The 13,314-nt window shown below is 59.4% G+C and overlaps 1 protein-coding gene across 3 annotated transcripts in view; it reads right to left on the bottom strand.

The window, feature by feature from the left end:
- CELSR1 (cadherin EGF LAG seven-pass G-type receptor 1) overlaps window positions 1–13,314 on the bottom strand; it is a 134,154-nt gene that overhangs the window by 77,825 nt on the left and 43,015 nt on the right. For 2 of the 3 annotated variants that reach the window (XM_032345902.1, XM_032345900.1), the window contains exon 2: window positions 1,774–2,412. The exons of the other annotated variant lie outside the window; for it this stretch is intronic. In XM_032345902.1, coding sequence (XP_032201793.1) covers window positions 1,774–2,412 — 639 coding nt within the window. The remainder of the gene's footprint in view (window positions 1–1,773; window positions 2,413–13,314) is intronic. 3 annotated transcript variants of the gene reach the window in all.

The raw sequence follows: 13,314 nt of genomic DNA, 5'->3' as shown, positions 1-13,314 counted from the left end.
GATGTGGGCACTGGGTAGGCGAGCAGTAGGCACTCAGTTAATACTCACGGAGCAAGGGAGTAACTGTACACCAGCTGCGTCCCCAGAGCACCCCAGCATCCGGGGCCACAGCTTCTCCATCAGAAGCAGGAGTCACAGGAGGAAGCACTCTCCCGGCTGAGGCCACGTGCAGGGGAGGGGACAGGGGACGGCAGCTCACGGGGGGGAGGGGGGGCTGCCGCATCACCAGCCGCTGCCTGTCAGCCACCGCATAAGAGGCCGAGAGGCCGGCTCACCGCAGCGAACAGGGAAGGAGAGGCGGGCACCTGCCACCACCACGCGGCGAAGCTCCACGGAGCTCCCACGGCAGCTCGGGGCAGGGAGAAGCCAGGGAGACGGGAGCTCGGTCCTGGCCTCGCAGCACGACCAGAGCCCCAGCTACATCGTCCAGGAAGCAGGGGCCCAGGGGTCTCCTTAGCCTTCCTTCCCCGCTCACCACCATGCCCCGGCATAGGCAGGAGTTCAGGGCTACAACTCAGGGAGACAGTGGGGGAGACACCTCCGGGCCCCAGCGGGACAGACAGACGGACAGCCCGCCCCAGACAGGCGGGGGAGGGGAAGACACGGGGCCGGCAATCAGGTGCCTTTCTCGCCGCACCGCTGGATTGCGGCCAGTCCGGGGCTCAGACCCAGCAAGCCGGGGCGTGCACCCCATCTCCCCCGGCTGCCAACAGCCCCTCCCTCCTCTTCCGATGCAGAGCGCGTGAACAGCCGCCGTCTCGCTCCGTGCCCCCCACCCCACTCTCTCCCTGCTTCATAAACAGCCACTAATACCCTACATCCCTGCTCTAAGCCCGAGAACTGTGTCCTGTCCCACACGAGCCGCCGACGACGTCTCAGCTGTGGATTCCGAACAGCACAGCCGAGGCCACGGTCCGCACGGGAATCACGACGCCCCCGCCGGCACGCGTGAGGTCCCACGGGATCCCAGACAGCCTTCCCGAACGCCAGGCTGCTCACCGCCGGGCCCCCGGAAATGTCTCTCTCAAACGGGCCAAAATCTTACGTGACCTGCGATGGAAGGCCAAGGCAAGGTCGTGCATTTCTGTACTGCTCGGCCTCCGTGTTTCCAGAAATAATCGTCAGCTGCCGCTGGAGCAGAGGCAGATGCATCCTTGCACCTGGCCAGGACGTCTCCAGGCAGGAGCCCCTTCAAGGTGAAGATGAGTCATCTCCACGGGGACAACAGGGCGTGAACAACGAGCCCCGTCTCTCCAACCCAAAGGATTCCCGGCTTCCCCAGGGACAGTACGCACAAGGACCAATTAACCTGAAAGCCAGAATCAAGCCCTTCCGGTTTGAAGCCACTTAGAGCAGCGCATGCCACGTCACGGGTGCGGGTTTTTAGGTGGCCCTCGCTCTATCATCTTCCTCACCAAGAGGGTGACTCCGGGGGCACCTGGGGGGCTCAGTCCATTAACGTCTGCCTTCAGCTCAGGCCATGCTCTCAGGATCCTGGGATCGAACTCCCTGCTCAGCGGGACGCCTGCCTTACTCTCTACCTCCCCCTGCTCGTGCTCTCTCTCTTTCTGACAAATAAATAAAATCTTAATTAAAAAAAAAAAAAAAAGAGGGTGAGTCCAATCACGCGGGGTCCACAGCAACCTCGGGGCATTTGGCAGGAAACCTGCCGCCTGCCTGCGTGTCACGAAGGAGATGCCGGCCCCCCCCCCATCATGGCGAGGCCGCCGCCCGCCCCCCGGGCCGCCCCCGCCTCCCCAGGAGCCCACGTACCCGTGAAGTCCTCCAGACACTCGCAGGTGTAGCCGCCCTCGCGGCTGTGGCAGCGGCCGTGGGCGCCGCAGGGGCTGGAGTAGCAGAGGTCGATCTCCGTCTCGCAGTAGTCGCCCGTGAAGCCGGGCGGGCAGCGGCAGCGCAGCCCGGTGATGGGGTGGATGGGCCGGAAGAGCACGGTGGTGGAGCTGATGAAGGGCGCCGAGCTGTCGAACTTGAGCACCGACACGCACTTCATGTAGTTCTCGCAGGGCTCGCGCAGGCAGATGTTGTCGTCGAAGGGCAGCACGCGCTGGGCAGACACGGCCGTCAGCAGCGTCCGATTCAGGTAGATCTGCTCCTGCAGGTCCTCCGACGGGAAGAACTTGTCGCGGACGCCGCCGGGAAGCAAGGCCGAGAAGGTCACGTTCAGGATGTTGGCGCTGACGTCCGTGTCGTTCTGGATGTTGAAGACGAAGACGTCGTCCTTGGTGGTGGACAGCACCGTGGCCACGCCTTCCACGAACAGGGACAGCAGCGGGGAGAGGAACTTCTCCTGCGACATGTTCTCCAGGCGGACGGTGATGCTGTTGGTCAGCATGTCGTCCGTGATGATGGTGACCCGTAGGGTGCAGAGCGCGGCCACGCTGTGGACGCCATCTGTGGACACAGGGGGTCGGGGTCACTCGAAGTCCTGGGCCCCTCCAGTCCCACCTGGAAACAGCCTCGGATGCACTCAGTGTGGCAGAGGCGAGCCCAAGCCTCCCCAAGCCCCACGTCCCGCCCCGCCAGTGACCACCCCTTGACCCCTGCTCCCAGCCCCCGTTCTCCCCCCACACCCGGCCTCCCAAAGCACGGCTCCCACGGAGTCTGTCTTGCTCAAAGGAACCCCATGGGCCCCCCAACCGCTCAGCAGGACATCCCAGGACCACCCACAACCCAGCCCCGTGCCGCCCGAGCCCCCCACCTCATACGCTTTGCTCCAGACCCATGGGGACACCGAGCCCCATCTGCCACCTCTGTAGCTGTTCCAGACACTAGAAGACAGACCCCACTCTGATCCCACCCAGCCCCGCCCAGCTCAGACCCCACAGTGTCCAGGAGGGCGCTGTCCAGGTCGACCCTGGTCTGCACCACGCAGACGGCGCGTCTTCCCTTGGCTCTACTCTATGCTTCCCTACGAGCCCCGCACGGAGGAGACGCTCAGCAAATGCTGCTTTAGAAAGACACACACGAGACGAGGTGCACCCGCGCCGACAGAGGTAAGCGAGCCCCGCGTCGAGGTAGGTAGGGCTGTGAGGCCAGAGAGGGCGCAACATCCGGGTTACGCTGTTGAGCACAGCATCGGTTCTGAGCCCAGCCTCAGCGGAGCTGTCCGAGGGCCGGCCACGGGGGCTCTCCCAGCGTAGCTCTAGGCTGGTACCATTAGCCTCCCCAGCACCCGGACAGGCGCAGCTGCCATGCCCAGGGGGCCTTCACCTGCCTCCCAGGCCTCACCCCCAATGTGCTAGGGGTCCCTGAGAAAAACCTGGCAGGTTCACACCCTTCTGGCCCGGCTTGGTTTCTCCGTCCCTGCAGCTGTGCCCAATCCTCCCGTCTACTCCCCCAACGTGCTCCAGCCGGTGCCCCTCACGAGTGCACCGCCAGCTCCGTGGGGCACAGAGACATCTGTGTAAGCCAGGGAGCCCTGGGGGGACCCCTCCTACCCGCTCGTAACTCGCAGCCTTGGGGTGCTTCCCCAGAGCACAGGAGCCACGCAGGGACCCTTCCCCACTTGTTTCTGGAAAACCAGGATGACTGAGAAGGCAAGTCACACGGCGAAACCCGGGGGCCACCTTGTCCCTGTGGCCCTAGCACAGTCCCCACAAAGCCCCAAATCACTTGGGACAGACGCACCGAAGCTTGTGGACACTGGGAATGTTTCTCTCGGCCACTGGAGCACCACACGCCCCTTCGGGAGGGACCTGAGTCACCAAACTTGTCCCAACAAGAAAAACATAAGTGTCCCCGAGTCGCAGTATTTCTGGGTACCTCGTCTGATGGCCACGGCAGACCCGAGATCCTCAGATGCAGAGAAAACCGGCATCCCCCACTTCACAGCTGGAGGGGGCCCCGTGTGCGCCCCACTGACAGCAGCCCGGCTCAGGAGCACGGGCACGGGGCGCTCCGCCACTGGTCCAGCTCGTCCTCACGAAAACCCAGCAGGGCCAAATTTAGAAAGTGGAAGCAGGCCCGGCGTCACCTCGGTGTGGAGAGCCCGCAAGGGAAGGGCACACTCCGCCTACAACCTCTTCAGAGCCACAACGGAGCGGAGTTGGGAGCTCACATTCAAAGGGCCTGGGGCCGCCAAGTCAGAAGTAAATTAAGGCAAGAAGCACGTTGTGGCAGGACACGGTCCCTTCCTTCCCTCCCCCCACACAGGCCGTGCCCCTCCCCGGAATGTGGGCTGACCTGGAGCTGCCTCGGTTTCCTCCCACCATGGTCCTCGCACAGGCATCCCAAAACGCCCACCTCATCCCGCCAGGCCCCGGGGCCCCCAGTGGCTTCCAGAATAAAACCCACACTTCGTACAACATCTGGGGGTCCTATGTGATCTCCCTGCCCCAGGGCCTTTTTTCTTTAAAACGAATATATTTACTTATTTATTTATTTATTTATTTATTTGACAGACAGAGATCACAAATAGGCAGGGAGGCAGGCAGAGAGAGAGGAGGAAGCAGGCTCCCCGCTGAGCAAAGAGCCCGATGTGGGGCTCAATCCCAGGACCCTGAGATCATGACCTGAGCCGAAGGCAGAGGCTTTAACCCACTGAGCCACCTGGGCGCCCCTCACTGCCCCAGGGCTTTTGCACACCTTATCTTCTGCCCAGCGTGCGACCTCCTTGCCGGCTGGAGGGTACTCCCTCAGTCATCTGGGTCCCGTCACAGGGACCCCCCATGTTCCCCCATCCACACTCTGCCACACCCCCACTCTCCTGCTCAGGAGGGGCCCGACCGGACTGTGTGTACGTGTCTCCCCTGGGAGCCCATGAGGACTGAGAACCTTCAGGTCTCATTCCTGCTGTACCAGCTGCTGGCACTCCGAAGTGGCCAGATAAACCTTCATGGGAGGGGGCACGCAAGGAGGGAGGGGCAGGGAAAAACGAGGGTTTGCACTGGCATCTCTTTAACCCCAAGACGGACATCACACACACAGATCTGGGTCTCAGTGTGCCACGTAAGCTAATTTTTTGGTGATGTCTGTCTTTCTTTCCTTCTTCCCATGATAATAATACAGGATACAGGGTAGTGTGTGCCTGCTTCCCGATGCCAGCTGTTAGGAAACACCCTTGTCATCTCCACCGCCGTCCTGTAGGCTGCCGGGAGGGCACTGCATGGAGGAACGCCCGGGAACAGGGAGCTGCATTCCAGGGACAGACCGCTCCACTCGGGGACAAAGCACCGACACATTAACTCAGGTCGGACGCGCAAGAAAACAGAGCATCCCTCTTGCCAGGACTCTGACCGTCAACCTCCTTCAGACCCGCGATCATCCCGGACACCCCAGGTCCTGTGGAGATGATGGCTTCGCTTTGAACCTGGGTCACTTGGGCGGGATCTCTGGGCCTCCACAGGCACACGCCCGACTGCCCATCCTCGGGGGCCACGGAAACACTGCGGCTGTCCCCAACATGGGGCGCTGTGTGTCCCCACCACAACAGAGGGTGACAGTGAGGCAGATCTGACGATGTGATGCTAGGGGAAGAGTGAGCTGCTTCTTCCCACAGACAAGAACACGCGTTTGTGCAGAGCCCTAGAGCTATCGGCAAGTAAACGAAGACCTGCGAGGGTGACGGGTCCTGCTCGTGTCCCTGTTTGTCTTCGATGCGCGTTTACCTGAGCACAGTGTCAGTTTTACAGAAGTGTCGCGAGACAGTACGGAGCCTCCACATACTCAGCGCCGTGTCCCCCTATCATGGACAGTTTTACAGAAGTGTCGCGAGACAGTACATACTCAGCACCGTGTCCCCCTATCATGGACAGAATCACGTTAGTTCCCTAGTTTTCCCTGCTGCCCTTGTCCTGGTCCAGGACCCCTTCGAGGACCTCACACGCCAGCCGTCACGTCCTCTAGCTCTGCCCTGCTGGGACAGCTTCCCAGATGGCCCTTGCTTTGGTGACCTTGACAGTTCGGAGGAGTGCTGTCACTTTGCTGCTACTTAGGTGACTTTTACTTTCCCCTCTAGACCTTCCTGCACCATTTTACTTCATACAGCGTTTATCCCTGAAGAGCCCATTTTCATTCTAGGAGACGCGGAGCTCCCCTGGGGCTCTGCCCACAAGCAAGGGCCACAAACCAGCTTGGAGGTGCCCCAAATCAGGCCAGTGCGATTTCCACTGCTTTCTTCAGCAAGGTGAGTCACCTCGCTGTCCCCAGGTCACAGGAAGAGAGAGACAGAACAGTCCCACCATGGTGGCGGGACATCCACCAGCAGGTGCTTCCCGCAGAGCCACAGATACTACGAGTGAAGGTTTGCTCCGTGGGTCTTCACAGAGGCCATCCCACGACCTTGTCCCTGGTGGGGAGCCCACCCCTGGGGCACTGCAGGGAGAGGTCCCACTGCAGCCTCCAAGGAGCCGGGAGCCCGCAGGGGACAGAGCCACATTGGTAAGGCGTGGTGCCAATGCGACCCCAGAAGGCGGCAGGAAGGTGGGTGTCCTGGAGGAATGGTGGTCGTCTCGGTTGGAGAGGAAACACCTTCTCGGCACAAAAAACAAAGAAGAGGGCACCTGGGCAGCTCAGTCAGTTAAGCATCTGTCTTCAGCTTGGTTCATGATCCTCGGGTCCTGGGATCCAGTCCCACACCAGGCTCCCTGCTCAGCGGGGAGTCTGCTTCTCCCTCTCCCTCTGCTCCTCCCCCTCATGTGCGCTCACTCTCTCTCTCTCTCTCTCTCAAAATAAATAAATATAGTCTTTGAAAAAAAAGGCAGCAAAACAGAGGCAAGGCCTGGCCCATCATGGGCAAGAGGGCGCGTCAGTGTCCTGGGGCTGCCATAACAAAGCACACAGCCTGGGCGGCTTAGGCAGCGTTCATCCTCTTGGTCTGGAGGCCCGAAGTCTGAGATCAGGCGTCCCAGCGTGGTTCCACCTGGAGCTCTGACGGAGAGTCTGTCCCACAGCTCTCTCCCCGGGGCAGGCAGCTGCTGGCAACCCTTAGCTTGCGGGTACCTCTCTCCAGTCTCTGCCTGGCCATCTGGGGGCCTCCTCCCCATGTGTGTCTGTGTCCAAATTCCCCTCTTAAAAGGACACAGTCGTCGGGTCGGGGCCCACTCCAATGCAGGATGAGCTCATCCCAAAGCTTTACTGTGATCACATCTGTACAGACCCTGTCTCCAAATAACCCGGTTCCAGGTGAACATGAACTTGAGGGCCTGCTAGTCAACCCGGGACAGATGGAAATGCAGCGTGTGGGGGGAGGCAAGGGTCCGGAGGCACATGGGTCAAGGCCGCTGGCCCCTGTGCTCACCATAGGGGACAGATCCAGATTCTCACAGTGTGGCCCAAGCACAGGCTCCGGCCAACATCCTCCCCGGCACCGTCACTTCCACCTTTGTCACGGCCTGCGAGGGACACCCCTGCAGGCCCTCCACAGATGAGGACCCTGAGGGACGGAGGGGCTGACGGACAAGCCCAGCCGAGGCTACTCGGCAGCAGGCGGCAGGCCCACCCAGAATGGGTTCCAGTCCGACGGACGGGGGGTGAAGGGCCCAGACGGCTGTCGACCTGACCTAGGAGGGTCTGCCAAGCCCACAAGGGAGGAGACAGCAGTTTCTGATCGCCTGGGGACTCGGGGACAGCCAGCTAAAGACCAAGCCGGTGCCAGGAGGGGACAAGGCCACTTGCCATGCGTCTCTGCCACCTCACCCCAGTGCACCCCAGGGTCTGGCAACGCCCTGCCAGGCCTGAAAGGCACAGCCCGGGATGCCGGCAGTGGCTGAATCCCCAGGGCGCCGTTTGCCGTCTAGCCGGTTTGAGACAAAGGCTGCTCGCTTGTCCCTCATCCTGTCCCGGCCCACAGCCTCACCACAGGTAGGGAGGGCCTGCTGGGGCGGGGTTGGGTCTGAAATGGATTTCAGTTCCTCTCTGGGGGGCGGGAGGCGGTTGCTGTTTCTCTGAGGCCAGACTGAGGGCAGACCACAGGCAGGTCGTTTCCATCTGCTACCGGGACGGCATCTGGTTTCTTCTTGTAGCAGCAAAAGCCAAACCCAGAACCTGCATCTCTGGGCGTGGGCTCACTTCATGGGAACAGGGTGACACACGTGATGGGGGACAGTGGGGCAAACGTCAGAGTCAGACACACGGGCACTCCGCCAGGGAAGATCCGCGCCCCTGCTCTGTCCACGGGGGAGGGGCCCTCAAGCGTCCACCAACACCTGGACGCCGCTCACGCGTGCTCCCAACACGCCCCGGGGTTTACCTAGCAGTGACCTTGCAAGGCACTGAAGGTGCCGACGCACCTCTGCTTGGTGCCAGGGGCCGAGGGTCAAAGAGGGCAGAGCCAGCGGCCCCCTCTTCCCTCCCCATGTGCCTGCGACCTTGGCCTAACAACAGAGAGAGAGGGCCACTCATGACCCCCTGGGGAAGCCCACCCCCTGGGTCTCTCCTCTGCAATCCCAGTCCTCCTCACCCTATAAATCCACCCCTGGACCCTTCCCTCCAAATGCTGGAGGCAGGTCTTCACAGCCCCTGCCCTGCCAGCACCCCCAGGCCTCCCCCACAGCCACCGGTGCTCATCACTGGACCCCCACCTTGGGGGCAGCCACACTCCTGCAGGGCTCCAAGCCCAGCCTCCGGTCACAGCGTGCACCGTCCCCGCTAACCACGGGCGACCCCCAGCCCACTCTTCCTTCACCTGAAGTGACCTCGGGCCCCCCACCTACACCCCTTCCCCGGCCCCTCCTTCGGCCCAGCCCATCTGTGGGCCCACAACCGGCCGACCACTCCCTGCTCACCACCCCCCCCCAACACTGACCTCGCTCACCAAGTCTGTGCTGATGGAACCCTCTAGAAGACGACATCGTAACAGACTCCCCGGGGAAGCCCGGGCCACAGAAGCAGAGCGCTGAGACCCCGAGCAAACACGTTCTTGTCAAGATAAAGAACTTCCAGTTACAAGTTAAGGGTTGGAGCCTCAAGGAGTTAAACAGAATTAACAGAAGACCTGGAATGCCACTCCCTGGCAGAATTCAAAAGACTCGAAAACGTAAATCTACACAGGAAACCTGCACGCGAGGGGCGCCTGGGTGGCTCAGTCGGTTGGACCTCTTCCTTCGGCTCAGCTCATGATCTCAGGGTCCTGGGATCGAGTCCCACGTCGGGCCCCTGCTCAGCGGGGAGCCTGCCTCCCCTCCCCCTCTGCCCCTCCCCCGCTCGTGCTCACTCCCACTCAAATAAATAAATGAAATCTTAAAAAACAAAAAAAACCTGCACACGAGTCACAGTGAGAGTCCAAGAGCCAAAAAGCGGAACCAAGCGTCCGTCAGCAGAGGAGCGGGGAAGCCCAGTGTGGGCCATCCCTGCCCTGCGACACTGTTCGGCCCCAACGGGCACGAGAGCAGATCCAGGCTACCGCACTGCTGCGCCTCCAACACAGTGGAAAAGGCAGAAAAGGCCACGTGTTGTATGACGGGTTTATGTGGAACGTCCCGAGCAGGCGGGTCCACGGTAGCAGACGCGGAACGCGGGGTTGCCAAGGGAGCGCAGTGAGTGCTGGCGGGCGCGGGCCTCCTCTGGGCCGACGGGATGCTCGGACCGGGGCAAGGGAGGGCACCTGCGCGGACGGCGGGCAGAGCGCTCCCAAACGGACCCTTCCGTGCTGTGCCGATTTCACCTCCGTGGAAAACAAAAGGAAAAAGGAGTTAAGTGTCATAAAAATCTGCTTTCTATGGCGTGATGTCATCCGAAGGGGAACAGATATTTTAAAAGGCATTTTAAGAACGGTTCCCTAGAGCCATGCCGTGGAGAGAGTCGGGGATGAGCAAAGGACCGTGCGGACCTGGAGAAGCGGGGCGGCCGCTGCAGGCCCGGCGGCTGGACGGAGCCCTCCGCCATGGAAGCGCTGGGTTACTGCCGGGACCGAGCTAACCCAGGATCGAAAGAGGAGCCTCACGGCGGGGTGGTCCACAGCAGTGGTGAGATGCCTCGGGCTTCATCGGAATCACGTGGAGAGTTTCCCCAGGAAACACTTGTTGTCCCTGCTTCGTGCCAAGGACCGACCACACGATCTGTAAGAATGTCCGCTGGACAGGATCTAGAAGTCCAGCCGCACTGAACCCCTGGCTGGGATGCACGGTGGTCACCCAGGCCTGAAACAAGTGGTTTTGGGCCCAGGACAGAAGCAGCGATGTAGGGGCCCCATGAACCAAAACGATCTCCAAGAGCCAGTAAGCCTTCCCTGCTCTCCAACGACACCCTCCAGCGAGACAATGTGGCTCCCGATACCCGCACGGGGGCCCCCCCATATTCTCCTGCCCTGGACACGTCAGGAAGCGGCCGTCGGCCCAAGAGAACCTTAAAGACAAGATTACTAACAAACCCACCAGTGCAGCCCAGCCTGCTGGTCACGGAGCCCAGGGACCCGCACAGACCACCGGCCCACCACCGGCCCACAGACTTGGGAAGGATAGTCTGGAACGTCCCAGGCTCTGTCGCATCCACCACCCAGCCAGGGAGACCCCAGCTCGAGCTCCTCCTCCAGCCACCCAGACGGTCAGAGTGCCCGGTGGCCCTCGGCCTCCCTGCAGGTGGTAACCGGGTGAGAATCCACACGTGCCCTTCCTCCTCCTCTGCTCCTCCCCTGGCTGGAGCTGCGCGTATTAGTTGAAGAATGCTCTCTTAGCATCGTTTAATAATGCAAGTTTCTAGCTGCCCAACACACTGGGGAATGTCACCAGCAGTGCCTTTGAAATTTGGACTGTCCCTGGGAGCCACGGGTGACCAAGTTTAAGGTGCCCCAAGCCCCGAGCCTTGCAGCCCCTCCGGAGCAGGATGCCCATAGCAGCTGCCCAGGGCGGTGGGGAACCGCAACCTGGGCCTGGCTCTAGAGGCCTCACGCTCCATAGCCAGGTGCCTTGTCTTGGGGGGAAAACGTCCTCTGACCACCGACTGCCCACAATCTTCCAGGGGGTCGAAGGAAGCAGGAGACAAGGTGGCCTGTGGGCAGGAGACATGGACCCTGGGGGTGGCCCCAAGGAGCAGGTGGGCAGGGCACTTCTTGCTGTCCCTTGGCACTTTCATAAATCTTACCAAGGCAACGTATGGCAGCCACAATCATGCCTCCTATGCAAGGGGCTTGGTCCGAAAGCCCGGAACCTGTCAGAATGCTAGGCTACGTGGCGAAGGTTAAGGTCGCTGGTCAACGAGAGACCTTAAATAGGGGGCAGCTCGGACTTGCCAGGTGCACCCAGTGCAATCCCCGGGCCCTCACAAGGAGAGAGGGGGTGGCCAAGAAGGAGGAGCCGTGGACAGAGCGGACTCAGGGAGACGCCCCATGGCGTGAAGAGGGAGGAGGCAGCCATGCGCCCAGGAACTCCGGTGCCGGCAAACTGGCTCTCCCGGGGCTTTGAGAAGGAGCACAGCCCTGCCGCACCTCAGTTCCACCCCAGGGAGGTCCACGAAGGACCTTCAACTCCTAAACTGCAGGAGAACAAATCTGGGTTTGTCTCAAGCTGCCAAGTCCACAGCCATTTGTGGCAGTGGGAACAGAACACTACGACCATGTTTTGTGAGGTTACTGCAGCCGTGACGCCAAACATCAGACAAGGAGCGCGTGAGGGAAGAATGACCGCCAAGTCTCTCCTGCACACGATGCAGCGCCTCCTTGAGAAAGGAAACGGTCAAGCAAACATAACAATATATGAGAAAGGAGAACTTTCCAGACCAAACTGGGCTGATCTCGGGAATTCAGCACTGGAAAAAGGGTGCCATGGCAGACCACCTTTGTTAGAGAACACATGTGCACCCCAATGAGTAGAGGAAAAGCTTCAATAAAATTCTGCAACCCTCTGAAATAAAGACTCTTGGCAAACAGAAGAGACTTCCTTAAGCCAATGAAGGGCGTCCACGAAAACCCAACAGCCAACTCCGCTCTCAGCCGTGGTGCTCCCCATCAGCACGCCACCCCAGACTGGACCGGAGGCCAAGGCCAGCGCAGGGGAAAGAATGAATGATATGACGAATGAACGAATGAATGGAAAAGAGGAAGACACAACTTCATTATTCACAAATATGACTGTCCGCCTAGAAAACCCCGAAGGCTCCACAACTGTCCGAAGGCACAGGGGCACTCAGCACGGCCGCTGGAGAGAGGAGCGGCGCACAGAAACCACACGCACTTCCTTACGCCAGTCTCGTAAGATGCAATTTTTAATTTATCTTTTATAATAGCACCAAAATACAACACACTTAAGGATAAATCTAGTAACACGGGCGCCGGGGTGGCTCAGTCGGTTACGCGTCCGACTCTTGATTTCAGCTCAGCTCGTGACCTCAGTTCATAGGATGGAGCGCCGGGGTCCCTGCGGAGTGTGGAGTCTGCCTGAGAGTCTCTCTCTCCCTCCGCCCTGCCCTGCCCCGCTCATGCGCACGTGCCTGTACGTGCTCCCTCCCTCCCTCTCTCTACAATAAATAACTAAACTCTTTTTTTGAAAAAAAAAATAAATCTAATAAAGGACACAAACGCCCTTTATAAATAAGAACAGACAGATGCAAAGGATTGTTGACACAGATAAAGAACTACGGACAAAGACGGATATGGGGAGCCACGGTAGGAAAGGTAGCTCCTGAAATTGATCTGCCGATGCAAGGCCATTCCCACCAGAAGCCCCACAGGGTCCTTCCCAGACGAATCTACACGGAAGATGGGCAGGCCAGGAACAGCCAGGGCACTCGTGAAGAAGGGAGGGGACAAGGTCTACGAGAGGCAGGACCTGTCTTCATCTACAGGAGCCAGAGTATAGCATGGAGCAAACCAACAGACCTGTGGACAGCAGAGAGCCCAGGACAGACCCACATGCACATGAAAACCTGACAAGTGGACGGACAGTGGGGAGCGTGGAACTACCCCATAAAGGGTCCGGAGACCATCGCTCATTTATATGGAGAACAAGATGAAGTTGTATCCCTACCTCACACCGAATGCAGAACTAAATCCCAGGGAGTTAAAAACTTAAATGTGAAGGTAAAACCAATTTCAGAAGAGATCCTGCAAAATTACATGTATGATCTTGAGATCGGTAAGGATTTCTTAAGACCTATAAAACACTAACCTAAAAGGAAAATGTATAATTTTGACAGTAAATACAAGCACTTTGCCAAGAACCTCATTATAAAAATGAACAAAGAGACAAGCCACAAACTGGAGCATATTTGACCCTGAAATAGGTTAAAAAAAATAATAAAAAAAAGATGATCAATGTAGTAGTAGTAATCTGAGTAGTAGTAATCTGAGAAAAGCAAACTGAAACCACAATGAAGTACAATCTTATACCCACCAGACTGGCAAAAATTAAGAAGCCACCAGGC

Source organism: Mustela erminea, chromosome 6 (genome assembly GCF_009829155.1).
Source record: "Mustela erminea isolate mMusErm1 chromosome 6, mMusErm1.Pri, whole genome shotgun sequence".
Classification (NCBI taxonomy): Eukaryota; Metazoa; Chordata; class Mammalia; order Carnivora; family Mustelidae; genus Mustela; species Mustela erminea.
The sequence above is the reverse complement of the archived record's forward strand: the minus strand, read 5'-3'. Positions and strand labels throughout refer to the sequence as shown.